Source organism: Pocillopora damicornis, chromosome 5, assembly GCF_964200805.1.
Source record: "Pocillopora damicornis chromosome 5, jaPocDami1.2, whole genome shotgun sequence".
In the NCBI taxonomy this organism is placed as follows: Eukaryota; Metazoa; Cnidaria; class Anthozoa; order Scleractinia; family Pocilloporidae; genus Pocillopora; species Pocillopora damicornis.
The window spans coordinates 10652971-10680421 of record NC_142674.1 but is presented as its reverse complement, the minus strand read 5'-3'; the positions used below and the strand labels follow the sequence as shown (position 1 = coordinate 10680421).

The window sequence follows — 27451 nt, the reverse complement described above, 5'->3', positions numbered from 1 at the left end:
TGAAACCGTTGTGAAACGTGAATGAAAGGACTAACATGGCGAAAGAACACCGCACATTCAAAGAGGAGTGCTCTTTCATTGAGCGCTTGAACAAAAACTCGTTCCTTATTAAGAAAGGCTTTGTTCCAAACATGAAGGTAAGTGGACGCGAGCCAAACATCGGATCGGAGGCCCAACTCCAGCTGAGTAGCGTGCGCATCAAAATACACGTCCTACGATGTAATACGTGAGAATGTTCATATTAGGCCATGTTCATCTAAAATAAATCCCCTTACACCTGCCATATCCGTCAAAGTAATTTCCTTCTTTGAAATAGGTTTTGTCACGACGAAAATTGGTTCAACTAGATTTTGTTAACCCCCCCCCCCCCTTACACACCTTTTCAGCCCACGTTATGATCAAATCCTTGCCCCTGCCCCCCTCCACGTCTCTTATGTCAGGACTGTTTCCTCTTTTTTTTTTTTTGTTTCAATCAGTCAATTCACGAACTGCAGTCAAACCTATCTTAGGTGGCACTGTATTTAAGCACTCGCGCTGTATTGGACGCCTTATTCCCGTGGGTGACGACTTAATACAGGGTTGACCAAATTGTATCCATTATCCATCTCCATTTCCCCAAGTTGCAGACTGTGGCGTTTTTCTGTAAATTGTTGCAAGAATGTTCTAGTCAATTAGTACCATGGACAAATTTTTACACACTCTTTCAGATACAAGACTTGAGCTGTGCATTGCAGCTATTCGACTCCGAAGTTCACACTATTCTTTTCTTTTTCTTTTTCTTTAAAGGTTGAAGGTATCTTCTATATAAATGAGTTGCTGGAAAAGCTAATGTTTGATGAGCTGGAGAACTGGGCTGGAACTCAAGGTACAGTACTCTGAACATTTGGAATATAATACTGTTGTATTTGCTGCATTTGTCTTATTCCTTTTATACAGTTAAATTAAATTGCTCTCCAGGTATTGGTGGTTTCCTTCCTGGTGTAAAGCAGATTGCAAATGTTGCAGCTTTACCTGGAATTGTTGGTGTAAGAATGATCATAACTTTTTCTTGTTGAAATTATAACTTAGTGTAATTGAAACTTGTTCAACCCTGGGCCCAGTGGTTGGAAGGATGATAAGTGCTAACCCAGAGTTAAAATTAATTTTAATCAGGGTGTGTTCAATCCTTTGTTTAAAAGCCTTTTTAGAATAATTTGCTATAATTTCTTTAGAGCATCCAATCATCAAATTGCAGACTAAAAGAATTGTACATACTGAATTTTATTTGAAAGCTTTCAGATATGAAATCAGATTTCACACTGACTGTTAGTTGTCTAAACTCAACTTTTAACAAACTGACCCTGTACTCTTGGGAAGCAGAGAAAGTATAAAGTGGAGATGACAGAAGAGTTTCTTGTTATACAGTTTGTGTTTCCATAGTATTTTTACACAAAGATTTCACTTAAAGTGGTGCCAAATAGAGCATCCAGTTATCCAGTCACATCCAGTTATCCCATTATTTCAGAACTTTGGTTTGTTGAACTTTCTCTGTGGTAAAATTTTATTTCCTTCTCAATACTTTTAGAAAATTCTGAAATTGTATGAGTCGAATACCAGTATCCTAATATCCTTCTCAGGGAAAATGCACATATTTTTTCCAGGCGAAAGAAGTCCTGAAAAAATTACTTTCAGAAACAATATCATTCATCTTTCGATGGATTTGTCATCTCTGAAAGAACTTGTCATCTCGTCAATAGGACTATATGAATGATAATATACCCCCAGGCAGAGCTTTTTTTATCATCTTTTTTTTTTTAATGGAAAAATCTGTAATTTTGACAACATGCCAAAGCAATACCACCAAACAACAGTAATAAAAAAAGGCTATGTATCTCCGTTTCTATTCTGAAATGTTTACTCATATTTTTTACTTGGCCCTCAGAGATCAGTTGGACTACCAGATGTTCATTCTGGCTATGGGTTTGCTATTGGTAAGTTACAACTCACACATCTGTAATAAATAAAATGTAATGTCCAATTGATTGTAAAATAAAACTCAGGTTTAAATTGGATTTTATTTTTTAATATAGGCTAATTGCTCAGTGGTTGTTCTAGAAAAGTAACAGTATGCTTCAACCATTCAGAGGAAATACTGAAAGCAATCAAAATTAAGTCATTCTTGCTCTCTCATTCTTAAAGTTGGTTGCATGTTCATAGTTCATTGTCTCATCTTTGTTCTTATTTGCTGTAATTACCCTTGATTGGAAGAGATTTTGCAGTTCTCTGACAAAGTAGCTAAAAATTGATTTAAAAATTATAATTATAATTCCTTGAGATGGAGTAATTTTTCCTATTATTAACAGAATTCTAAGTCATAGCATTTAATATGTGACTCTAATGAGACAAGATGCCAAAAGTGAAGAGGTGCTTGTCTCTCGCAAAAGAAGTAATTTGGAAACTCACCTTTGAGCAGGACTCTATTTCTTTTATTTCTTTTTTTTCTCTTTTTGTAGGGAATATGGCAGCCTTTGACATGTCTCTTCCGGAAGCAGTTGTTTCTCCTGGTAAAGTTAAAAAAAAGTCTACTTCATAAATGAATTGATGAACAGATTTATTAATGATTGATCAAAATTACAAGCTAGTGTAGCAAGACCAAAGTAGCAGTGAAATACCTTATGCTATTCTTTGAGTTTGTTCTGAATTGGTCATTTTATATTTACTTGTCATGCAAGATGTTGATGACACACACAAGCCATTTCTTTGCATGGCTTTCAATTGGCCATATTATATGCATATTATTTAAAAATTGTTCACAATCTTTGTGGCACTGATCACAAAGTTTTTGACAACTTGTTATCCTTGAAATGTATTTTTTCGTTGTATGATTACTTTAAAAGAAGTCTCCCATCTAAATCTGATTTTAAAGAAGTTCTTATTGTTTATAATCATGAGAAGTATTCATACAAAAGATCATCTGTATTAGGTGGTGTTGGTTTTGATATCAACTGTGGAGTGCGATTACTGAGGACAAACCTTGATGAGAAGGATGTCAAACCTGTTAAAGAACAATTAGCACAGGTACAGGGTAAAGTACATCGTGGTTAAATTTCCTCTTCTTCCTTTTGACTGTCATTTACCCCCTTGGTACAAATGTCTTTCTCTCCCCACTCCTCCTCTGCCACAAGTATCTAAGATATAATTTTCACCTAGAGGATACTGAGCACTCACCTGCCATAATTTTGCCTGCTTTAGCTTGCCTCAGGCTGGGTGCATTTCTACATGTACATGTACTTACACAGTGTATCTTTCACGTACTAAGCACAGAGGACTTCAGTTATCTGAAACATTTGCAAACCAGCAAAACATTTAAGAGAACTGTTTTAATTTTTGTTTTAGTTTGTTTTGGTTTTTTGTTTGTTGTTTGTTTGTTTGTTTGTTTTCATGTTTCTTGTCAGTTATGCTAACATTTCCTAATTTCCATAATATTTGATTCTTTTTTTTTTTCTTCTCATTTCAGTCACTTTTTGATCATATTCCTGTTGGTGTTGGCTCTAAAGGTGTTATTCCCATGGGTGCAAAGTAAGCTGAGTTTTTCATCTCTTGTACAACTTGTCAGTCAAAGCTGTTTATTCTGACTTCAGTTACAAGCTTAACCCTTTCACTCTCAAGATTTCATTGGTAATTTTCCTTACTTTCTGTCATACTATCCCTATGATGATAGTTTGGAGAATTTGATATTGAATCAACTGATACCAGCGATTCCCAACTTGATATTTTTCTTTATCCTTATTACTTGTCTGCTTGATAGTAAATTGAGATTGTAAGGAGAAATTGTCTTGTTCACTCCTGGGAGTTAAAATGTTAACACTGTATTGAGTCCATTACTTTTTTTCTGTAGTCATTTTAATATTTCTTATCATTTTCTCAAACAGAAATCTCGAGGAAGCTCTCTCAATGGGGATGGATTGGTCCTTAAGAGAAGGTTGACCATTTTCCTAAATTTTCTTTTAGGTTGTATTTTTAAGGGGGTGTCTTATGAAAGCCATGCAGTTAATAGAAGGTGTGAGGATGTTTTTAATTCATTTTCGAGTTGATTTGGGTGATGGTAAGTTAGGAAATTCCAAATAAGGGTGCTTAATGGGTAGTTTTTATCGGAAAGAGGCAAGTGAGAAGTGGACAACAGAGAAAGGGTCACTGGGAAATTTAGATATACATTATACATGTGCCATCTCAAAGAAGTATTTTAAAAGAATTTAAAATTACGTTACCTGGTATTAAGGTGAACAAAATTGGAAGTTGAAAATCGTGACGGTCATATTTAAGGTGTCACTGGTGTTCATCTGAAGGCTTCTTAGTTATATGTAATTTTGTTTTCTCATTACAGGTTATGCTTGGGCTGAGGATAAGGAGCATTGTGAAGAGTACGGACGAATGCTGCAGGCTGACCCTGGAAAAGTTAGTGATAGAGCAAAGAAACGAGGCTTACCGCAGGTAAATACAGAAGTACAAAAGTTTCATTTGTAGCTCTTACTGAATAAAATAAGCAGGAGCGTTTGATACGAGCGTTGACTGCGCGACGAGGGTAGCGCAATTGATGACTGATTCTTTGCAGCCTGTTGTGAAGGCGCTCTTTTATCGAAAGTCCTCTGTAATCAAAGGGAACGCTATTACAACGAGCAAGTAGAACAAAGTCAAATATGGCAAGGAACCAGTGGGATCTCATTACGAAATTGAGCAAACTCTACAGAGCTAGGGAGGGGAAGGGAGGGAGGGAGGCTACATATAGTACCGTGTCGCGACTGATTTTAGAATAAGTTGCGTCTGCAGGGCGTGAATTTAACTTTTTTTTTCTGATAGCCACTTGGCTCCTAAATTCTTCAAAGTGGTAGCCAATTCAAAAAAAGTTGGTCGCCATTTTCAAAGACAAACAAAATCTTTCTTTACGCTGTCAGCGTTCTAGATAGACTCTCCAAAATTAAGTTAGGGAAAAGATCTTTAACGGGCTACAAAGTGGACATTAGGATGGATGATATACAACGCTCAGGCTCATCTAAATCCAAGATGGCGTCTAGTTATCGATCGAGATGCATGTGCTACGTTTTGGAAACAAACTTAACGAGGAAGTTTGCCGCGGATTTATCTTTGCAAATCTTTTTAATTCACTGTTCAGGTTATGATGAAACGTTCTAGTCGCCAATTTGACGACTAACTTTCAGGATTTGGTCGCCAAAGTGAAAAATTTAGTCGCATTGGCGCCTGTATTAGGCGCAATTCCACGCCCTGGTCTGATCTTGCGAGAAAGTGGCACGAGTTTCCATCTATGACTGTACAGATCACTTTCGCCTTTCGACCAAAATTGTTCTCAAACGTACAGATTACTTCAAGCTCTAAGTAGGCTTTTACTTAACGGTTAAGTAAAATGGTAAGTTTTTAGGAAATTTGCGGTGCTGTATCGTTAGGGGGTATAGCAGGATAAGATGATTTATGAACTGAATTGATGTGTAAATTAGCCACCGTTAAGAGTTGCTAAAGCTGACGTTTCGAACGTTAACCCTTTGTCAGCATTAGAAACCCTAAAGCTGACGAAGGATAACTGTTATGGCTTATCTTCTCCACTGATTAGCTTGGCACTCTTGGAGCGGGGAATCACTATGCGGAAATCCAGGTTGTGGATGAAATTTACGACAATTATGCTGCAAAGAAGATGGGAGTTGATCATCTTGGACAGGTAGAAAAAAGGGCACTTACGTCTTAACCCTTTAACTCCCAGATCAAATTTGTAATTCTCCATACTGTCAACCATACAATTGTTATGATGTTAGTTCAGGGAATTATGTATTGGATCAACTTATTATCCGCAAATTGATATTTTTCTTTATTCTTTTCTGGTTGATATTGTATTGATATTGTAAGTAGAAATTAAGTCTTGGTCACTCATGGGATCTCTGACTTGCAAGGAGTGAGGCATGTGAGCAATTGAAGATCTTTTAGGAAAGCTGCTTGATATTTCTCTCGAGCTTGTAGGAAAGATCTTTTCTTAGTCTCTCTCGTTACATTTCAAACCTCATAATAATTATCTCTCAGTTCTTGTGTTTATCAATTGTTACTCGTTTAGTTACCAACTACCACGACTACCAACTCGAACAGCTTCAACTGGGTCTCACTTAGAACTCTTTAGTTTAGGGTTAGTTTGGTTGCTAATGATCTTGTCAATAATTATATAATTTATGTTTAAAAGGTTTGTGTGATGATCCACAGTGGCAGTAGAGGACTTGGACATCAAGTGGCCACTGGTAAATGGTTTATATACCGTTCCTCTCTTTACGATAGATAAATGAATGTATTATCGACTTAACTTATGTCTCCACAGAAGGCAAGACTTGATTATTTTCCAGGTGATCGCTGTCACCCGAGTCATGCATTCTTGATTTCTTCGTTTTACAGATGCACTGGTAGAAATGGAGAAAGCCATGAAAAGGGACAAGATTGAAGTCAACGACAGACAGGTTTGCTAACAGTGTAGTGCATTTAAGTCTGTGCATTAAGTTTGTATTTTGTCAAGTATTCCACGACAATTGCACTTGTCATGGCCGTCTACATTGACAAAGAAACTTGTAATGACATCTCTTAAATGAAACTTGCTAAAGTAGAATTTCCCTTAAGCTTTGTTTGCAGTTTCTCCAACAAGTATTTTTATCCAGGCATCTAATTTAGTAGAGTAGGGATAACGAGCCTTGATTAATTTACCACATCTACAGAAATGATATCTCTATACGTCATTACATGAGCAATTGCTCCCAGAGCAATTGCTCCCAGTGCAATTATAGTGGGATGGTTTTGGGGAAGTTTCGCCGTGATAGGTGTAATATAAATTGACTTTTTCTCTTTTTTCCGTTATTGGTATCTGTTGAGTCGATTTTCACATTGCGATCAATGGTCAGCTGAACGAACGGCCCTGTAAAGGCACGTGGAGAAATAGTGCGTTTTAAGTGTTGACAACCATATGATTGGTTCCTTTACAGCTTGCTTGTGCCAGAGTTAACTCACAAGAAGGTCAAGATTACCTCAAAGGCATGGCTGCAGCAGCGAATTACGCTTGGGTGAACCGTTCAACGATGACATTTTTGACAAGACAAGCTTTCGGAAAAATTTTCGAGAGTACCCCGGACGACTTAGACATGCAAGTGATCTATGACGTGTCACACAACATTGCAAAGATCGAGGAACATGTATTCTTTATTGTTATTACAACAATATCTTCAGTTCTTTGGATTATATATATATATATATATATATATATATATATATATATATAGTTAGATATAGCTCTTTGGCATACAAAGCTTTGCTTTCATGTCCAAATTGAGCACTCTACTAGGATGAGTCATTGCTGCTAGCATTATGCATGCTCACTAGCTTTTCTAGTTTGAGCACTCTGGCATAGCTTAGATGATACCACATGTGTGAGATCACTTGGGGTGGCTATATAGCCTTAACTCCATTCTAGCATCAGCACTGCACTGATGAGGCCCAGAAGGCCGAAACAGTACTGTCTGCAGTTAGTTATATATATATGTATATATATTTATATTTATTTTAAGAGGAAAAAAGGACGCAACTACATTTTCCCGACAAGCCTGTTTCGTGGATCGCTTCACTCTTCAGGGGTTAAGAGTGAAGCGATCCACGAAACAGGCTTGTCGGGAAAATGTAGTTGTGTCCTTTTTTCCTCTTAAAATATTTATTCCGCTCTGCTTCAACGTATTGAGCACTGTTCCACGCGAAAATCGACTTGCAGACTCCCTATAAATATATATATATATATATATATACACACACACAATTATTTTAACTTTTGAAATTACTTAATTACTTACCTTAGCTAGTAGATTAGATATTGGACGGTGTACAGAAGACTCTCTTAGTACACAGGAAAGGATCAACCCGTGCATTTCCTCCTCATCATCCGCTTATCCCAGTGGATTATCAGGTCGGCTATTCACTGTTTACTACTCCTTTCGATCGCAAGGTTTAAGGTTTATTTTATTTTACTTTTTAAAGTTAGAAATCGTTGTTTGAGTGCTTACAGTCGTTCGCTCCAAGGTTATTTTACTGGTCCAACACTTTTCGTGTTGGACTATTTCTTTCCCAGTTTTAATCGCATTCTTCGTCACGTTCATTCTCCCTTCCCTCCGTTTCCCTTCAATCGCTCGATGATTGGAACCCGCAGAGCACCATACTTCCTTTTGAGGGCAAGCACCTTTCTTGTTTTACTTTTACCTTCTTTGTCTTCGGCTTCATTTATTCGCTTCTTCCTTGGCTCAAGTGCGCAAGCGCCTCAACAGGCAGCGGTTTGTTTCACGACTCAAATCAATGAAAATTTTCTTTGCTCTTGCTGAGTTACATGTACTCATCGTCTTGTCCATTATTTTATCAGTTGACTGGTCAACCTGTACTGATTGGAGGAACCATGGGCACGTGTAGGTAAGGTAAAGTGTAGGTGTAGGTAGGTAGTGTAGGTATAGGTAAGTTAAAAAGTATTCTCGGGGAAGTAACGTTCAAAGGTATTGTTATTACTGTAGGCGTTTGGTATTATTGTTGGTGTTTTCGATCCCTATACATATAGCCTTATGAAAAACACTTTTTCACGAGGGACGAAACTATTGGTTATCCTGGGCAGACATGGAGACCCAAATTGTTCCATGTTTTGTTTCGTTTTCAGTTACGTTTTGACAGGAACGGAAAAGGGAATGAACCAGACGTTTGGTACCACGTGTCACGGAGCGGTAAGTTCATATATTATATGCAATATTTTTTCTTGATTTGAAAGCATGATGACAAAAAAATGCAAAATGACCACAGCATTTCCTGGTTTCAAACCTTGGGTTGGATAAGGTTTGAAACGTGTAGACAAATATGTTTGTTTGTTATGATTTTTTCTTTCCCATTTTCCCAGAAAGTGTTTTGAAATGTATATTTATATATATTATCTATCTATCCATTTTTCTTTAGGGAAGAGCATTATCAAGATCAAAGTCACGGTGTGTGTTAGTAGTACTAAGAATAAAGTCATCAGCTGGTCCAACTTGACCTAGTCATAAACATAGTTCCATTCATGCAGTTTTACTTGTCCTTTCCATTCTCTTTCAGCCGAAATATTGACTATCAAGAAGTTCTTGATAGTCTTAAATCCAAAGGAATCTCAATAAGAGTGGCTTCCCCAAAACTGGTTATGGAAGAGGTAACGAATCAGTAAATGGCCGCCTTTTTTTTAAAATTCATTTTCATGCTGTAGCTTCCATGGCACTGCATCAAAAGCTGTTGAAATCTTAAAAAAAGAAAATGTGCGTTAATTGCGTGCATTTTTGTTCACCTTTTTAACAGGCTCCTCAGTCTTATAAAAACGTCACTGATGTCGTTAACACTTGTAAGTATAAGTGTCTCTTGTTGTTCGATGTTACTTGCTTTTTGAGCCACTGTTGCAGAATTGTGTTGTGGTGTCAACGGTTTAAAAAGAAAACAATCCCTCAAGATACATTTTAACTCCAAGAAGTTCCGAGACAATTAGATTCTAACCTAAAGACGACAGCTCATTGACGATGCAGGAGTCCCTACCTTAGACACGAACTCATTCTTCTGCTTTCAAGGTGTCCTATCTGGCTGAGATAACTAAGAGTCGTTAGAGTCAGTTTCTTTTTCCCTCAAAGCAAATCACGTTTTTCCTCTCTGCAATCAGTTCACCTATCTTCAACATCAAACACTGAAGTGCCTCCGTGATCAAGTTTTCACCTCTTTGAACTTGAGAAGCATAATAGAGAATTCCCCTGTGAAATGTTTGCATTAGTTCCGGAGAAAGTTAAATTTGGGAAAAATCACGAAATATTCTGATCACGAAACTGATGATGTCGTTTACTCGATCCAGGTTGACATCAGGATTGTGTAAACACCCATCTCTGTCAATATACTAAGCTTGAAAAGATGCGTGTTTCATCACAACAGCACTTTTTAAATTCGTCTTTTAATTAACTTTTTGTTAATTTTGTATCGTTTTTGTTTTTGTTTTGTAGTTTTTGTTTGTCTGATTGTTTGGTTACTTTTTTTTTTTTGGCGATGTTTTATCTTTATACCCTAATTTAGGCCATGATGCGGGAATTAGTCAGAAGGCCATTAAACTGAGACCAATCGCTGTTATCAAAGGATAACCGAAAACAAGCGAGTAAATCCCATTCGTCTCGATAAGGACATGAAAGAGTACCCCAACATTACTGGCGTTTCTGTGCTATGCTTCCTATCTTTCCATATTTCTCCCATGGGATAAGCGGTACGTAACGTTGCGTGGCGAGAACTTATCCAAGACAGTTATTACTCTTCCATATCCTTGATTTTGGTTGTCACATAACGCCTCCCGGAGAAAGAGTGGTAGACAGCGCTTGGTGACTTGCAGCCAATCAAGGGAACTTTTACCCTCTCTTCAGCTTTTAAATTGTGAGGATTTTCAAGAAAGCGATGGTTTAAGGCAAAAGCAACATGACTCAAGCGAAACAGAAACTGAACGAAAATAAATGGCTGCTATTTCCTCGTTGGGTTTCCTTATTTATTAATCTTATTCAACCAGGAAAGAGTACACGAATTATTATATTTGGTGAAAGCAACCACAACAAGTGTTATTAAATTGGTAAGGTCATATACGATTAGTTTGGAGACATGGCAGAATGAGATCAATTTAGATTTAGTTGTTCTTACTCTAGTTACTGAAAATGTATTGGAAAGAAACCTTTTTTTCTTTCGGGAATTGCATCCGTAACTTGCACTATTTCTATAATCTGAAACGAACTTGAAGGTTTTTAATATCTGCAACTTGTTTGTCTCTCGTATTCTAGTTTTTGAAATTGGTTTGGAAGGTACCATAATGTTGTCACTTTTTGTCGATCTTTTTCTCCTTGTATCTAAACAAATTCACGGAACAAATTTGGTGATAGATTTTGAACAACGACCTTTCCTGCTACGCTTTTTCTTCTTACGCTTTTTGCTCGACAGTCTTTGTACAATTGTACTGGTGAACACTACTATCGCAATGCTACTAGTGGTCATTTTGTTCGTGTATTATTTCATGGACGTAAGCTGTAGTAAGAACATTATATACAATTGTTGATACTTGGAAGGACGTGGACTCAGAAGGGAGTGGTATTTTTCAGATTTCGTTCTCCAAAAGCTGCCTAAAAAAAAGGAACTACTTTGTTGCATTTGGAATTTTTAGCAAAACACATCTTTTGAAATAAATAAATCATAATGTTAGTAAGGATAATGATGATGAAAAAAATTAAAATCTCAATGCTGCAATAATAAGTAATGGTAATAGTTACAACAATAATCCTTCAGTGCTACAGGTTCGTGGTTTGGTTTGGTTTCTAGCTGACGGATGTCTTAAAGTACGTTATCATAGGTATAATGACAACAATCATGGTAAAAGCCATTGTGATAAATGATGCTAAACAAAATAATAAGTTAAGATTCCTTTTAACTGTGTTTATGCAATGACTAGAATGAATACTGTTTACTGCAAAATTATCTCTACACAGCACTTGTAAACTGGTATACAACAGTAGACTGGACAGTTCGATCCAGTATTGGCTGTTTGGCCTCACTCCCTACGCTCCCATTTGTTTTACTCAAGAATGAGATTCTCATTAATGGGTAAGATATCATTCTCCGAAACTCGGCTCTAAATTTCTTCCTAAAGTATATCAGGAGCCAGGGGTTGACAACGCTGTTTGCATGTCCAAGCCAATAGCATAACAGCATGAAATAATATGGCAGGGATAGACTCAGTTTGAAGTCTATGGCCAAAATAATATGATGCGCGTGCGCTGGGAGCCAGCAAAGAGCAAAAGCAACAACGACAGCGATTGACATGTTTATCGCCTTGCGCTTGGTAGCGTTGGTGCGATTTCTTGCGCGATTTTTAATTTCAACTCCCGGTAGTTTATGCTTCTGTAGCGTGTAACAAACATACCCATAGAGGACACAAATGGTAACTACAGGCAGTAAGTAGATGGTGACTACGAGGTAAAGGAACACACCTCTTAAGGCCGCTTGAGTCTCGCCAAACTGACTAAACTTAAATTCTATCCTGGAGTTCTTAACTTTGATTATGACCAGCCATGGGGCCATTAGACACATTGAGATGATCCAAATTGTGGGAACCAAGATCTTTTTGTTCCTAAAGCGAGGGAACTTTTGCATGGGAAAGACAATCCCGAAGAAGAAGTCAAAAGCCACGGCTGTTAGAGAGAAGACGGACGCTGTGACCGCCACGTAAAAAACAAACATGATGAGCTTGGCAAAGAATTCACCAAATGTTCCATCGATCCACAGATTGTCCAAAATGATTAGTTCCATCGACTGAGGCATGACAACAACTGTTACGAGCAGGTCGGCCACAGCGAGGTTGACGTACATGAAGCTTGTTAATCTTCTGGTTTCTGGCCTCTTGTATAGTATATAGATCACCAAAATGTTTCCAACCAAGGCCACTGAAATGATTGCAGTGTATAAGATGGCGAAGGTGAGTTTAATACTTGATGGGTACGAGAATGGAGCCTGCACTGTGGAAGCTAAAACACGATAAAATCAGCGTTAGGACGTCATGGACACACAAAACAAATGGATAGTTGAGAAAGACACTGGGGGAATCAAGTGTGTTATGCTGAACTTGACAGCTTGATCTTGGCTGCTTGCGAACCTAGGCGTTTGAATGTGAAGTGCAGACTGAATGGATTTGGCCAAAACAAAACAAAAACACAAAGCATACTCTCGGCCCCTTGCGACAAGAACTCAACCACTTTCAGCAACGTTTGAGGCAAGGCGTAGGCTGTTCGCGCAAGACATCCTGTGTCAATAGTGACATTTAGCACCAGGGTTTTCAGCGGAAACCTCGAACGGCAAACGGCGGTGGAGGTCACGTGATCAAGCCCTGTGGTCACGTTCGGAGTTCTCAACGCCAAGAGGTAGGTTTTTACGTAAGTGATTTACCTGAACGTTTTTTATCCTGAATTTGTTTTTATGCCACGTACAAATCAGAAAGTTTTGTAAGCCAGTCTTTTTAGAACAAGTTTCGATATATCTTATAGCGAATGAGTGAAAATAGGACTTCTTGTTGCCATTTGAAAATCAAACACTGCTGTTGTCTGGAAATTCAATTTGGCGGCCTCTTCAATTTCATGTTTTTTTCGAAGTTTTCGGTTGCTAGTGGCCTTCTGTGAACTCATAACTCATAGGGTTTTCTCACCTTTAAGGTTTATCATTCAAGCAGCAGTAGATGGTATCTGAGAAAGCTTAAAATGTTATAATTCCAGGGTATCGTGGCTCTATTCCAATAGTCAGAAATGAAGCACGAGCTAGCCCTTGCATAGGAGGTGGCGAAGTATTTCCCTGAAAAGCCCCAAGAGTGGGACGAAGTAGCTAAAATACTCAGCAAAGCTTTTTCTACTGATGATAAACAAGTAGAAGTCAAAGGGAGAGGATGTCGAGAAAAGATGGATAGAATACTTCATCGCACAAATCATCTGAAGAACTTATGTCAAAGGCCAGAGCTACAGTAAGGATGTCCTCAAAATCATACCTTAGCAATGGAAAATAAAAAATGTATTTCTTTTTTGCAGATAAATGATCGTTTGAGAACTCCAAAAAATCCTGAAAACGCATCAGCTTAGAAAAACTAACCTTGCAGCAGCCGCCATTTTCTGGAAGTTCTCATAATTCACTTGTTATCTACGTAAATTTGCTTGAGGTTGGAGAGGTGTAGCTAAAGCGGTAGGAGCCATAAACGTCAAACACCAAACGCCTAACTTGAAAGTTCCATTTCAGGTTTACCGTTAATGCGAAAACCCTGGTGCTAAATGTCTCTAATAACGTCCTATGACTGCAAACAACCCAAATGATCCATTTTTTCAGAACCAACCCTCTTCACAACTGAGTGTTGAACCCACTGGTGTCAGTAACACACACTCTAATTAGGCCAATCCTTAGGCTGCGAGCTTTGACGTGAAACTACACGGATTTCAGGGTTTGAAATGGCAAGACTGGCTTGAAGGCGGGAGACGCCCTCCTTTTAATTGAAAAACTAAAGGGCAGGTGTTTGAGTTGGACCTGTGCTTTGTCTCTTACCGTTTGCAGACATTGATGAATTCACGGAAGTTGAAGAGGCGTTCATACTCGGCGCCTGATGAAGAAGACCAAAACAAACATAAAGGTCAACAGATTTTGACCGACAGGAAGGGAGGATTTATGCTATGCTATTATTGCAGCATACCTTAAAAACGGCCTCGAATTTAGTCGGTAGAAGTGACCTCCTTGATGAGCCATATGGACTCTGATTTTCAGAACATACTTTTCCCTAAAGTATCGAATGGCTACAAAAAATTTAGGTGTGCCATTAATTAATTTGGATTTGAAGTCAGAGCAAGCGAAATAAGCACTCAAAGGGGGAAATTAGTCAATTTTTTAGGGTTTGTACCGCCGGCCTCTCAGAGCCCCTATTCCATAATAGCCTATTTGGAGGCCAAGTACAACCCTCATCTTAGTCACTTGGTAACACGGTACGTAGCAACTCTTTAAACGCAAATTTTTAAATCTTGAAATCCCTACATGTTGTTCTTACCGGAATTTTCTTACCCCTAAAATCACAAATATGTGCGACCCCATTCTAGCAACTCTTTTTGAAAAGGCAACCACACAACTTGATTATTTTTTTTCTCAAGTCTTCCAGTATCTTGTGTACGTAACCCAGTAGTATCCGTACGTATTAACCCGAAACAAAGATTTCATAAAATATTCTCTGTTGAACGTAACAACTCGTCAGTTAATTAAACTTTATTTCATTGCCCGCGAGTGTTTTTCCAAACAAATTTCCATCATTCCGTGCATTATATATTTCATGCACACGTAAATAAAGTTATATTTCCTGTAGCTGTTCCCTTTGTTGCTATTAATTCGAATTATCCTTTTATTTGCAAGACAATCTGTGGAATTAACGTTCCTTGTAATTTCAGTCCTATTTTGAAGGCTTTATTCGGCTTAAATGGTTGGAAATTGATCTTTCGAATGCCTTCAATGACATCAACCAATTTACAGAAAATAATGCTTCTCAGAAAGGATATTGCATGAATATGAAGAGACTGAGAGACAACTTGACGCTCTATCCCATTTCGATGAAAGGTAATTTGTCAAAATGTAATTATCTCTCATGAGGTGGGGAATTTTTCTGAAGTATTCCTGAATAGTCTTGTATATCAACAGCCTTTTGGTAAATATAGTCACAGGAAATTTCTGCGAAGACTTGGAGTCCCGGTAAACGACATTGCACTTCTTTAGGCGTTTGTTCGACAAATTTATCCTTCATTTTTACAATTTAATCTGCTGGAGCACTGAAGTATTGCCTTAAGTTGGTGCCATTGACGATTAGAATATCAGCCTTTATTCAGCTCTTACCGTTATTAGTTCTTCAGTGTTTAACGCACGTTTCAGCTCGACTTTTGATGATGCAAATAATTACCTTCTGGAAAGATGACAATTTAGCTCATAGGTCTGCCCGCTTTATATCACCACATACCTTTAGAAGCTTGATTGGTTTTAACAATTTAGAGAATCGTAATCTACAATGCTTAACTCCCATGAGTGACCAAAAGAGAATTTATCCTTATAGTATCACTGAAATATCAACCGGTAAGTGATGCGTATCAAGAAAAGCGGATCAGCTTAAAGTTAAGCAGGCTTTGTTTAACGATTAACAATGACCGTGTGTGGCTACTTTGGAACATTGGCGGAAACAGCTTTAAAATACACGCGGGATTTTTCAAAATTTCCGATTATTATACTAGCGGCAGATTTAAACCATCGGCAAAATTGATGATAAGACAAATCCTCCCCGTGGGGGTGATTCTGGTAGATTTTTTAGGATGCAAATAGTCACGGTGGGGTGGATGGTGGGGCGACTGTAGGTTTCGTATCTGAAGTAAAGAGATGTCACCGTTTTTTCCTTTATATTGCTTAAAACTGACGAAAGATATATTCAATTAGAGACTCACTCTGCGATGCAAAGGTAATGAGAGCATGTGTAACCTGGTATTAACGTCAGAAACCCACCACGCCGTTGAATCATGCAGAAGACTATCGTCATTTGCTCAATTGTTTAATGTGCGTGTATTTAAATTTCGCACTGCGTTAATAAGATTTTGTCCCTGATGTGCACAAAAAGGTTCATATTCTCCTTCCTCTAGCGTGTGATTTAAACCTGGTAATAAGCCTCGCGCTTCGTTAATTCATGTAGTTTTACGGGTATCATTCTCTTTCCGTGTTTCAATTCAACGAAAGGAGTTAAAAAAAACAATGGCAAGTGGAAATAGTCGCACACGCTCGTCAATTTCTCCTGTTCGACTCGACTGTTCAATCCGAGTATATTTAAATTTCGCGCTTCGTAAGCAAGAAAAACTGAATAATCTCCTTCCACAATTTTTTTGTGTTTACACAAACCGACATCTAATTAATACCCATTTATACAATGCTGAAACTTTCTCTTTGACTGCAGATTCCTCAGAGAATCAGATTTGCTTGCAAGCAACTAGAAGTTGCAGGAGCAAATATGAATCTAATGTGCATTTTAAATTTTGGCTTAGGTAAAGATCTGCACAACATACTGGAAAATTTGGCTTAGGTAAAGATCTGCACAACATAATGGAAAATTTGGCTTAGGTAAAGATCTACACAACATAATGGAAAATTTGGCTTAGGTAAAGATCTACACAACATAATGGAAAATTTGGCTTAGGTAAAGATCTGCACAACATACTGGAAAATTTGGCTCAGGTAAAGATCTGCACAACATGATGGAAAATTGGCTTAGGTAAAGATCTGCACAACATAATGGAAAATTGGCTTAGGTAAAGATCTGCACAACATAATGGAAAATTTGGCTTAGGTAAAGATCTGCACAACATTATGGAAAATTTGGCTTAGGTAAAGATCTGCACAACATACTGGAAAATTTGGAGCTGAAGGCAATCTTTGATGGCTTCCAAAATCAGGGGATGGCCACCTACAAGATGTGAAAAAGCTGTGGAAGGTATTGTAGTTTTTGATATCTTACAATGTGCAAAAATAGGTTTTGAACAGATAGTATACTTCTAATTTGCTAAAAGTGAAAATATCATTTTGTAACTAAAGAAGAGTAGAAAAAACTGAAAAGGTTACTTTCAATTCCAGGGTTTTTCTGAGCTATTTTCAGCTCTAGAGGCGCAAATACGAGAGGGACAATATCTACCTCCTCAGTAATTTCAAGAGAGGGCACGAAAATGGGCGATGACGAGGACATAACTCCCTACATACATGGTAGGTCAATAATCTTGTAAACCAATCTTAAAAAACTGGATTACAATGATATTAATAACTTTAAGAATAATGATAATCATTATCATTCTTTTATTATTTTTTGTAGCTCTTGTGTACCATGTACCCCAGTTTCTTGAAAAATGTGGCTGTATTTTTAAAGTAAATTGCCAGCCCGTCGAAAAAAAAAAACAAAAAAAAAACAATGGGTAGTCACGGGTTTCATCGTGGTACACAAAAGGGTGGCAGGAACTCCAAGCACACAGTACAGGTCATGGAGAAAGAAAATAGAAAGTTTTTGCAAGAGTATGCAACCTGCACCGAAACAAAAGATCATACATTAAAAAGTTGGAGGATGACCAAGGTAGCATAGCCACATACATCAACAATCACGAAGACGGATGAAGGCTATAAATATCTTACAGGACATTTCAAAGCATTGCACAGCATTAAAAAATAATTCTGTGCAATAATTGTACATATTGAGAACTATGATACTTTTAATTTGTTGGCCCGACTGAATTTCATTATTTTATTTTGCAGGATCAGAAGTAGCCCCAACAGAAAGTAATTGAAGAAAAATCGAAGTACTCAATAAAAAAACAGCTCTTTTCGGAGCTAAAACAAAACGGCTCCTTAAGAAGCCACCACATGTGTTTGAAGTCATGACCAACATGTAAGTGTTTCTCCCAGTAAAGAATAACTTCAGCCAGTATTTTTAGCCCATAAATATAAACATTTTTTTTACCGGCATAAGTGTTGAATAGAAGAGCCTCCCACACAAACCGATCAACTCAGTCAAGTTTCTCCCAGTTTGAATTAGTTAATCCGGTACTTTTTGCGAAAAAATATCAAAATTCTTTGCTTGCATAAGTGTTGAATAATAGAAGGACCTTTCTCAAAGTTTGAACCTTTCACCAGTTCAACAGCTTTCGAAATCCCTGTCTCAGACTCTTGGAAAAGGTCTTAACTTTCCCACTTGCTCTACCCAAGTTATTCACGGAAACGTACTAGGCCGCGGCCATTTGCAAATTCACCATCGAATGAATAAGTAAATGAAGTCGTGTCCAGATCTCGTAGTTCACACCTCGAGTTCAAACCATTTGCGTCTTCAAAGAACGTACGCGCGCTAGACTCTTCAATTTAGGAAAATGTCAGATCAAGAGCAATTGCGATAGGTAAGAAAGCCTCATTGCAGTGATTCAGTAGAACGGTATTTTTGTTGTAACTTTTCGAGCTATTTCAGTGTTAAGGCTTACAAAATTTCATTTTAACTTACATTCAATGATGGCCACGTAGCTGATCTTTTGGAAGAATTAGGGGCCTACCTGGAGGGTCATCTTGGCATTTTGGATGCTGTAAGTATATGGCTCAAAGCCGAAAAACGTCATTTAGATTACATGTAGAAAAGAAACTGTGCAGAAGTCGAAGAAGCTTTACTTAAGGTTTGTGGACTTAGCCGCCACATGGGAGGAACTTGGAAACGGTGTGCATTTAGGCTGAATAAACATTCATTTATATGTTTGCACTAATTTTCAGGAGAGACCCCCGGCTCAATAACTGCGACCTCCCTCTTTCATGACGTAATTACGTACACCAAAACTGCGTTTTAAACTTTCACACTAGTAACGACATGAAGCACGTAATCTTTCACGAAATCTGTAACGTCGTTGAATAGACCCAATGTCACATACGTGATCAGCGGATGATAACACCGACGTGACTAATGGAGGATATAAATCACGAGACTAATTGAAACTTGACGTTAACTAACTCTGATAATAAGTTCATGGGTCAATGAACCCTTAGTCTGTAGTGCAGGTGTCTTATTAAGGCGAGATAACGTTTAGAAGCTCAACCGGCCATGTTTGATTTGGAGTCAGAGTTGACGGTGGGGGATAGGGTGGGGTGTCACTCACCCCCTTAGTGCCAATTTCGTTCCCTCCTCAGCCTATCGCTTCCATAAAAATCAAAGATGATGGTCATAATTTCGCTTAGTAAACACTGAGCACTCGCTCGCCAAAATTACGCGTGCACTGCAGGCTGATGAACCTTTCGCTTTTACGTCTCCTACAATTATCTTCGTTTGAAGAGCCAAAGCATGCCACTGTGTACCATTGCGCTAAATTTTTCGACTCGAAATGGAAAATGAAAGTTTTTAAAAATTTTTTAATAAGATTAAGTATATTTTCTCCGAAATAATTAAAAATGAAAAAGGAAAAACAAATTCCAACGGAGAGACATGGAATCAACGAAGACACATGTAGATTAGAAAACTGAGAATTTTACAATTAAAGAAAAAAATCTGCACTTTCAATTAATGGGTATGTTGCAGCGTAATGATTTTTCCGACTACAGCCATCCAAAGAACGTCTTAATGGGGTGAGGGTGTTAACGGTTAACCCAAAATGATACATGAAGATTAAAAAAAGAAAAAAAAAATACAAGTAACATTTTCTGCGACTAATGGTTCAAATTTGTCAATGTTTACGCCCAACAGCTAAACTTCCTGTCTGCTCTACGGCTAACAGTCAACCCCATTGGTCAAAGTTTTCACTTGTCACGTGATGTTATTTCAGTTTATCGCATTTAAGGCCAAATATTTTTGCACCTGGGACTTAATTACATGTAGGGTCAGTTATCACATTGACACGTAAATCTTCAACAGCAACTGATATTTTCTCATTTAGAATTTAAAGGAGGATAAAAAGTATTTTAAAATCAAATGATAAAAAAGCGAACCTCTCTTTTAATAACTTTTAATAATAAACTCATTTGATACTTCAGGAAATTCTAACGTTAACCAAGAGATTAAAACCTTTAATAATGCGATAAAAATGGAAAAATGTCAGAAAGTTCATCACGAAAATTAAAGCCATTTCCAAAATCATCAGCTCGACGTTTTTTTTTCTTTTTTTTATTTCCTTTTTTTTTTCCCTCTGCCACCAGCTAATATTCAAATTTTAATTCTAAGGGTGTGAAAACTAAAAAAAAAAAAAACAAAAAAAAAACATTGTTTTTGTCACCTTTGTTTTATATCTCCTTCTTACCTTATCTAATTGCTTTCAGCTCTTTGGTGCACTCTTAAATAAATCGTAGATGAGCCATTTTCCTATAAGTTTGTGCTGAGGGACACTTCGGAAATTTGACTGCAAAAGAATTAGAAGAAAATTTAATTTTTCTATTTTAGTGTAAATAAATGATGACAGCTCGTAGAAAAAACGACATATTTACACGATCAAGTTCTTTGACAACTGTTCTACAACAGTAAAATACGACAAGCTCTTGTTTTTAATGTTCCAAAGCAAACGAAATACTAAAGACTTGTCAAATAGAGAAATTGTCGATTCACGAATCTACTCCGATAAATTTTTCCCAATATGTTGATTATCTACAAGGATGCGCGCCGTAAAACTAAACAATAAACATTCTATTTGCTAGTAAAAAGCTTTTAAAGAGGAATCAATGAAGGCCTTTTCTCTCATTGACATAATTAAACGATGTAGTTTGGTGGTAGTATGATTAACAACTGCTCACAATTTAATGAGAAATATCATATCTTAACCTGCGCGCGATCGTTTACTGAAACGTGGGACACGACAACCAGTCGAGTGCATAACCGAGAGGATATACCATCGTGGGTTTTTAGACCTTATCTAAGACAGACCAAGATGGTTAAAAACCATCCATACCTTCGACAGTGGCACATACCTGTTCCTGTCAATGGAAGAAACCAGGCGAATCACTCTACCTTTTCATTTTGTCGTAATATCACGAGTTATGCACAGAATTATGTAAGAATTCATGACGTTTGGCAAAGACTACAGGTGCTGTGATTCATACATCATACTGCAAAGACAAACAAATAAGAAAACAAACACTGAGTTGGTTTAACCTCTGGATAGACGGTGATAAATTGGAAGCCTTAGATTTACAGTACTAATGAAAGGCTGCTTAAAGTGAACAAGAAAATAACATCAGAAAGATCCAAATTAACGCAGGATCATTCGAGACGGACCATTATAAAGAAAAACAACGACGCCTTGTGTGACTCAAGGAGTCTCTTAGATCTGATATGTAAGAAAAGCTGCATGGACTGTGTGGCATTCATCAAAATCACCAACGTTTAAGAATGCAACTACAGTGAAGGTGACTAGGTGCACGAACAAGGCAGCATTGAAGTTTTATATTTAGGCAAAGTGTTTTTGAGACTGACTTCATTATTGAATGTGGAAATGTCATCTCAGTAGATGTTATTTTTGCTCTCTAAAATATCGAGGGAAAATGTTATGACAATTTCCACCCTTTGAGACCGACACATGAAGCATTTTTGCACCATTTTCAGGCCTAAATGAAGCCTCTACAATCAATTACTGAAGTACCATCAGTTATACAGCAAATGTGACGACTAGCTACGCTTAGTTTTGTTTTCAAATCCATTGCGCCGCATTCCAAGAGCTGGTAAAACTGATTTGAAATTCAACTCAAATAATGCATTTTGCACGTGACTCACCAAGCCGGGGGTATTTCAAAAGCACATTCAGATTAAGGGAAAATTTAGCGTAGCAAAGTAGGACTATGGGTTTTCATCTCTTAATCAAGCTATGGGCTACTGAAGCCTGTTTTGGGATAAAACCATTGGAAAATTTATGAAAACCTCATATTTTGTTTTCGATAAGAATACATGTTCTTATAAATGCCGCATGATAGCAGTAGGGGAACAGGATCAGACGTGTTTAAAACAGGTTATAAAAAGAAATATCATATGGGTAGAGAGAACAGTCTTTACGCAGTTGTGACTGTTAACTCCGATAGTTATCAATCGTTAGTCAAAACAATCGACTGTTTGGCCATTATCATCAAACCAAAATGAAACCTTGCAGTAACTCAGAGTAAAGCATCCACTTTTAGTCAAAATAATCCCTCATTTCTATCAAACAAATTGAAAATGAAATATTCATGAACACTGAAAACAGGCAAGAGACATTTGCATAAAGGTGTGGATTCACGGATCTCACATCTTGAATGTTGCCTAAATTTTTTGTTTTGGTTTTTTTCAGTGCTTTCAGTTGTCCTCATTTTTTACCATGTTTTGTTCCTACTGGTTTTTTACTATTTTGTATTTTACTACCATCAGTGAGTAATTTTTTTTTTTAGGTTTCCCATGCTATGAGGGACGGCCGTTGAAAGCTTATGATTCGCTTTACAACCTTTCAAAGTTACCCGACTTGGGCCATTTGTTCAAAAAACGATCAGAATCATAATACGTTTGGATCTTCTCAGACTTTCCCGAGGAAAAACTATGTCGACCTTTTAGTTCTGTGGGCGTTTAATTTATCTCACGAAGGGCAAAAATAAGGAAAAAATCAAATGTTAGCACATAATAATCGTCATGTTACTTGACACATACTGATTAACCTATACGTGTTTTGAATAAGCCGGCTCCTGTGAACAAATTGACTGTTCATGACTGTAAGTTCTTTAAGTCTCTTTTAAAGTTGGAACTAATTGATTTTTTACTGATAAAAGAAGACGACATACTGTCTGACCCCTAATGTGTAGAAATATTAGTCTATGACTTCAGTAATTCATCCAATGTCTTATTCATCCAACAAGTCAAATTATGCATATTTTACTCAGATACAAAACTCACTGACAAAGCCTGATCACCGCTGATGCCAACTTGTCGGCGAAAGAAGGAGATACTACTTAATAAAACGCGGGCCGTAAACGTGTCAAATGAAGTCTCTGAAAAATACTTCTAACCTGACTTTGAGTGTGTGTCTTAATAAGAGCAAAATATTTCCTTTATTATTTTCTTGTCATTTTCCCCTTCATGTAAAGGGTTGTTGTGGGACCGTAATGAAGATATATTTCATTCGAGGTTGTAACAGGGAGTAAATATTGATTGTGCAAATGGAGATATATGCACTATATAAACATATGTAGCCAACAAGTTCTACTTAGTAGCTCAGCGATCGCGAGGAAAGCTGCAGTTAAAATACACGTACTAAGCCTATTTCATGTTAAAATAATTTCTCTCCTATGTCAAGAGCTGTTCCAAAGATCATTTCAACTGACAAACACGTCGGTGGTATTTGATAAACCAGCTTTTCATATAAGCCCAAATATAGAGGCTAGAAAAAAAAAAACAATGTAAATATTTCTTTGGTGAGAAATGAACAGGAATCCAATAACTTTGCATGTTCGATTGAGTTAACATATGTTCTGCATTGACTCCTTGTCATGACAGAAATTTCTAACCGGAAAAAATGTTACCCACCAATTCTGGCGTGCTACTCCTTATAATGCCGAACTCATCTCACGCCTGAACCTAAACGTAGTTAGCAATTTTGTGTTCCCGTTTTAGCGACCGCTCTCATTTATAAAGGCAATGTTGAAGTCAGATTATGATCGATACCGACATCAAGTTATTTCAATATCTTGCGCGACTACTCGTTTAAAGTTTAATCAAGCTTCAACCACTGTTGTAATGAATTCATGACATCTGCATTAAAATGATTTCATGACCGTCAAACTGTCGCCATTATATTGTGGCTAAATGCTTTAAACCTAAAAAGTAATTTTTTTCTTTCTTTTTTTTTCAATCTTTATTTAACTAATGGAGTTTTGGATTGAAGTAGAGCATATTACGTCAAGGACATACAAGAAAAATGTAGTTTGATTTTACGCCCATCTTTCTTCCAATTTTTTTTAATGATATTGTAAAAGAAAAACAATTGGAAAATCTTAACCCTGACCTTGAGCAATATAGATCTTTTTTTGTATTTTTTTCATCGTTTGAACCTGAGTTTCCGAACGCAAGAAATTTCACTTTTACTACCTGCTGTTTGGCGTAAATTAACACATGCTCACTTGTAAATTCTTTAGTAGTCAAAAACAATGTCTAGACCACCTTTATGTAGAGATTTTTCTTAGATTAAATAACCAACGACGATAACAGGACTCCAAAGGTCCATAAAGGTCTAGAAAATGGACGTAAATAATGATAATGATAAACAAGTTAAAAACATGATAAAAAAGCATTTTGGGCCGAGGAGTGACAGAATGGAAAAAGAATAATAGTATCTTTAAATAAGTAGAGTTTTTTTTTAATTTTCTGCAATCGCTAGCTATTTTTCTTTTCTTCCTGTTCCATCTTTCGTGAGTCTGGCTGAAAATAAGAAAATTTTTATAGGCTGTCCTTTTTTTTGTTTGTTTGAGATTTTGATAGCTCTAAATCTCGTAGATGGAGTTTTATTGTTTTAAAATATAAAGCAATAAACCGATTCACAGCTTTCGTGATGTCATACTTCTTGTGCGAGGGAAGTCAAACAACCCTAAATAAAAATTTATACCGGGAATTTATAAACTTCCATTTTCAAAAACTTTGCAGTCTAAATGTTATATGTATATATACAAGATTATGGACGATGCACGTACATTTTATATTTTACTATGTGATGGTAAAACAAAAGTTTGAAAATTTTGACGCCAGCTATTGTGCTTCTTATTTGTCCATACAATTCTGTCAACACCTTTTTAAATAAAAAAAAACAAAAAACAAAAAACAAAAAGGTCCGCGTTACAGCCTGCGGCCTTCTTCAAGTATGTATAGGTTAAAAAATTATAAAATGCTTAAAATCTTAAACAAATAACTAAGTAGGATACACTTGTATTAAAAAAGATGCACAAGGCTTTACAACCTCATACACTTTTTTGTTATAAATGTATATCCTTTTTCAAAAAGTATTGTAACCTGTCAATAACGTGAATAAATAAAATTCATTTGAATCACCGATTTTGCCTAAGTGAAAATCTTGACAAGCAGTATGTCAAAAATTAGTCAAAAATTCATTTGAAACGCATGTATTACCATACTAATATAACTTACAAATAAAGGTTATGACTTTTTAGCTAATTTCAGTTTACTTACGTAGAAGTTGGAAAATGGAAACGCACATTTTCTTTTCCGTTTTTTGTCTTTGTTTTACTTTTTTTTTTGTTTTGTTTTTTTATTACTTAGGTGAATGTTTGAGACAAATTTCCTTTGCGCCTCTCGGTTTCAATTTAAATCGAGAATATTGAAAGAAAACTTCCGTGAAGAAAACGTAATATGAATAAAAAAAATATATATGTATATATCACAAATACTCGACAATACGGAGGTAACCAATGCCGAAGACCCGTTCGGTTACAAACAACTGAACAAACACAACGTTCATGAAATTCACTGTTACACAAAGTACCATCTGCTAACCCAAGAGGGATCTTGGTGAGGTGAGGTTAATGGTGAGATATATGAAGTCTTTACAAAACGTTCCTCAACTAATTAAGGCTTCGTCCAACACATTATTCTCATTGTAAGCTGAAAGGTGACTGTTATTTTGATGTTTTTTGAAGCCAAGATGCTATTTTGACTCACCGCATTTAACGCTTGAAAAAGTATTTGGTGTATTTGTGAAGACACGTACCAAAATTCAACAGAAATAACAAAGTTGAGAAATGGAAATTAAGCAATTTAATCGTGCAATCTATTGTCCAACTGAGGATATACTCCTCGGAAGAACTGTTTTCGGTTGTGGTAAGTGACTTTTGAAAACAATTATTATAAAATAAACCGAGATAAACATAGTTCACCGTTACCAGGCAATTTCATAGACTTTGATTGAAACTAATCGCGAACATGAAGCAAACTAATAAAATGAAGACCTGTCAATGACTTTCAATCTAAAATGTCCGCTTATTTACCAAGTCTTCCCAGTAGTGATTGAATTCACCATCCCTCACATAATTAGTCTCGTAGCAGAGAAAAATTAAATTTTGAAAGCAATGATTCACGGTAAAAAAAAAACCTTAAAGATCGCATACAGAATATGACGCTCAGTCTACTTGACCTACAAAATTTCCTATTTTCCGATAGGCTACGCCTTTTGTTTAGATTAAAGGCAAAAGAAAACTGCCAAGATTTGTGTCTTTTCTTTACAGTTTTCTCACTCAGTCCCTCGTTTCATTCATTGTTCACTTAAGTGACTTGGAAAGCGTTTTCATTACCTGATTTTCACAGGGAAATCCAAACGTTATCTTTTTCCTCATTAAGTTGATTCATTATTTTCCTGCGCCAATATCAAAATTAAACTGCTTTCAAACATTTGGAAGACGTCAGCCTCAGAAAGCCATTAATCAATGAAAGGAAAACCCCATACTGGCATTGAAATCTTACCGAAATCTAACGAAGGGGCAAAAAAGTACAAATAATAAATAGAAAATGGATATTAAAACTTTTGCAGCGTAATAAGATCTGGCATCAGTTTAATTCAAGTCAGAGCTAATTGAGGTGGCGACGAAAAAGTGAACACACACGGCGATCAGTACATTAAACAATGCTTTTTACACTCAAAAACATCTGCTGCTTAATATCGTGTGTTCCCCCGCGAGCAAAACCAAATAGAAATCCTGTACGTGACCAAAGATAGGAAGTTTGGTAAAACTTCTTATTGTCCAGCGCATCACTTTCACCTTTACTGAACTTAGCAGCTTTTTTTTTTTTTGGCTTAAGCCCGCTTTTTCCTTGATTGCTTGCAAAGGCTATTTACCAAAAACACATTGAAATTTATATCACTTCCGTTCGTTCTTTGTTTTACATCTTTCCACCCGCTTAGACATCCCGAAAAGAGGACGAATTGGATAATGTATGGTTCTTTTTCAATCTCCGAATTTCGTTCAAAATTCCACTTAAAACAGGATAAGTGTTAAGTCAGTATTCATACTTACTTTAGCAGGGAGCTCCATCCAGAATGAAGTTCGGCTTTGTATTATCAAAATAGCAACGGCATAATTAACTTGCAACCAATTTATCATGGGTACGAAGCACAGGTGCATCACGTGAACATTAGCTAAGAATACGTGGATGAAAATTATCGCCAAAGAGTGTCCTTTGGTGAAAGTCAAGAGTAAAAGAGACTGAATCACAATTAAAATCTTAAATCAAAAAAAGAGAAAACAAAAATAACAATGACAGTGACCCTGAGGGAACGAAGGATCAGGTCTAGAGAAAGTTCTCGCCTGGCTGTCGAAAAATTATCTCCCA

General features: G+C 36.9%; 2 protein-coding genes across 6 annotated transcripts; one reads left to right on the top strand and one right to left on the bottom strand.

Moving 5' to 3' along the window:
• The first annotated feature begins 20 nt into the window (after positions 1-20).
• On the top strand, positions 21-11544 carry LOC113670135 (RNA-splicing ligase RtcB homolog). The gene is made up of 20 exons (XM_089208052.1): positions 21-137; positions 787-865; positions 958-1025; positions 1922-1970; positions 2493-2543; positions 2963-3057; positions 3497-3558; positions 3912-3961; positions 4364-4470; positions 5603-5707; positions 6218-6272; positions 6424-6485; positions 7002-7208; positions 7874-7969; positions 8417-8463; positions 8702-8765; positions 8992-9020; positions 9130-9220; positions 9364-9406; positions 10117-11544. The coding sequence occupies exons 1-20, from the start codon at positions 36-38 to the stop codon at positions 10179-10181; spliced, it is 1527 nt and encodes a 508-aa protein (XP_089064178.1). The 5' UTR covers positions 21-35; the 3' UTR covers positions 10182-11544.
• LOC113670136 (prolactin-releasing peptide receptor) lies at positions 10555-27451 on the bottom strand. 5 transcript variants are annotated; one of them, XM_089208047.1, is made up of 5 exons: positions 27136-27451; positions 21073-21210; positions 20412-20510; positions 14146-14200; positions 10555-12593 (listed from the first exon to the last, which is right to left on the bottom strand). In XM_089208047.1, the coding sequence occupies exons 4-5, from the start codon at positions 14189-14191 to the stop codon at positions 11551-11553; spliced, it is 1089 nt and encodes a 362-aa protein (XP_089064173.1). In that variant the 5' UTR covers positions 14192-14200; positions 20412-20510; positions 21073-21210; positions 27136-27451; the 3' UTR covers positions 10555-11550. The 5 variants fall into 5 exon arrangements, with proteins under 5 accessions (XP_089064173.1, XP_089064175.1, XP_027042024.2 ...); XM_089208049.1 differs by having other exon boundaries at positions 21113-21210; positions 27136-27266; XM_027186223.2 differs by lacking the exon at positions 27136-27451 and adding an exon at positions 23645-23841.

What these genes read in the sequence shown, in the direction of transcription:
- LOC113670135 (XM_089208052.1), top strand. Translation starts at nt 36, where the DNA reads ATGGCGAAAGAACACCGCACATTCAAAGAGGAGTGCTCTTTCATTGAG. An exon ending in GCTTTGTTCCAAACATGAAG is followed by an intron (nt 138 to 786) that starts GTAAGTGGACGC and finishes TTTTCTTTAAAG; the next exon opens with GTTGAAGGTATCTTCTATAT. An exon ending in CTTTACCTGGAATTGTTGGT is followed by an intron (nt 1,026 to 1,921) that starts GTAAGAATGATC and finishes CTTGGCCCTCAG; the next exon opens with AGATCAGTTGGACTACCAGA.
- LOC113670136 (XM_089208047.1), bottom strand. Translation starts at nt 14,191, where the DNA reads ATGAACGCCTCTTCAACTTCCGTGAATTCATCAATGTCTGCAAACG. An exon ending in TTCATCAATGTCTGCAAACG is followed by an intron (nt 12,594 to 14,145) that starts GTAAGAGACAAA and finishes ATCGTGTTTTAG; the next exon opens with CTTCCACAGTGCAGGCTCCA.